Here is a 1,396-nt window from a genome sequence, read left to right as displayed (position 1 = left end):
GCGCACCATGCTGGAGCTCCTCAACCAGCTCGACGGCTTCGAGGCCACCAAGAACATCAAGGTAGGACGGTGCCATGGCTGCACGGGGACGGGGCAGTGTCTTGCTGGCCTGGGATGGTGACAGTTGTTGTCGTGGAGCAGGTGATCATGGCCACGAACCGCATCGACATCCTGGACTCGGCTCTGCTGCGCCCTGGCCGCATTGACAGGAAGATCGAGTTCCCCCCTCCCAACGAGGAGGTGGGTGGGGGCCCCTGTGGCGTTCCCCAGCTCTGCCCTGGTCCCCTGCTGGCCTGACCCTCTCCCTGGGGCAGCGGGTTGTCCCCAGCCCTTTCTGGGAGCGATTCCAGCCTTCTCTTTGCCACTGCTCTTCCTCCAGGCCCGCCTGGACATCCTCAAGATCCACTCACGGAAGATGAACCTGACACGGGGCATCAACCTGCGGAAGATCGCGGAGCTGATGCCGGGGGCATCGGGCGCGGAGGTGAAGGTGAGCTGAGGGCACCGCGGCGGCACCAGGGCTGGGGGCAGGAGGAGCGGTGGGTGATGGCCCTGTCCCTCGCAGGGGGTGTGCACGGAGGCTGGCATGTACGCGCTGAGGGAGCGGCGGGTCCACGTCACGCAGGAGGACTTTGAAATGGCTGTCGCCAAGGTGAGCTCCTGGTTGGGGGGCACAGACTGGTCTGGGCATCATCTGCTGGGAGCTGCGGAGCTTGGAGGAGGGCAGCTCTGGGGACAAACAACATCCCTTACACATCCCTGTTTCTTTCCTCGAGAGGAGAAAGAAAGGTTCCTTCACCTCCCTCTGGAGGAGGAAGGAACCTGTAGAGTAGCACATTGAGGGGGTTGTCCCTCTGTGAGCGACCTGGAAGAGGCTGGGGAGGGGGTGGCGGCACAGCCAGAGCCAGGCTGGAGGTGACGCCTTGGGCTCTGGGGTGATTTTGAGGGTGATCAGCACCCAAAGAGGGGGCTACATGCTGGGAATGGTCTTCTCCTCTGCCCAGGTGATGCAGAAGGACAGCGAGAAGAACATGTCCATCAAGAAGCTGTGGAAGTAACGGTGAGGCCGGGGCCGCTCCTCAGGCTGCCTCGTCTCTAATAAAGTGCTGCTCTGGCCACGCCTGGGCGCTGATTTGGGGCAAGGCTGGGCTGGGATGCACACACACGCACACGCCTGGAGCTGCTGCTAACTGGTTTTATTAGAAAATACCCAAAATAGACAAAAAACCCCCGAACGGTTACACAAGAGGCAGAGCAGGCACCCCTGAGCCGTCCCCCCCCGGAGCTGTAAACGCCCCCGTCCCTCCCCCTGTGCCCGCCGGCGGTGGGGGTGAAGCTGGGAGGAGCATGCGGGCAGGGGCGGGGGGGGGCAAGGCCCTTCGAAGGGCCCTTCCAC

The 1,396-nt window shown here is 63.1% G+C and overlaps 1 protein-coding gene across 1 annotated transcript; it reads left to right on the top strand.

Moving 5' to 3' along the window:
- The first annotated feature begins 6 nt into the window (after positions 1-6).
- Positions 7-1,114, top strand: LOC104500391 (26S protease regulatory subunit 8). The gene is made up of 5 exons (XM_010144028.1): positions 7-61; positions 142-240; positions 380-490; positions 566-652; positions 1,005-1,114. Exons 1-5 carry the CDS (start codon positions 8-10, stop codon positions 1,056-1,058), a joined length of 405 nt encoding a protein of 134 aa, XP_010142330.1. The 5' UTR covers position 7; the 3' UTR covers positions 1,059-1,114.
- Positions 1,115-1,396: the final 282 nt, after the last annotated feature.

Source organism: Buceros rhinoceros, unplaced genomic scaffold, assembly GCF_000710305.1.
Source record: "Buceros rhinoceros silvestris isolate BGI_N320 unplaced genomic scaffold, ASM71030v1 scaffold8329, whole genome shotgun sequence".
NCBI lineage: Eukaryota > Metazoa > Chordata > Aves > Bucerotiformes > Bucerotidae > Buceros > Buceros rhinoceros.
This window is presented reverse-complemented; position numbering and strand designations above follow the sequence as displayed.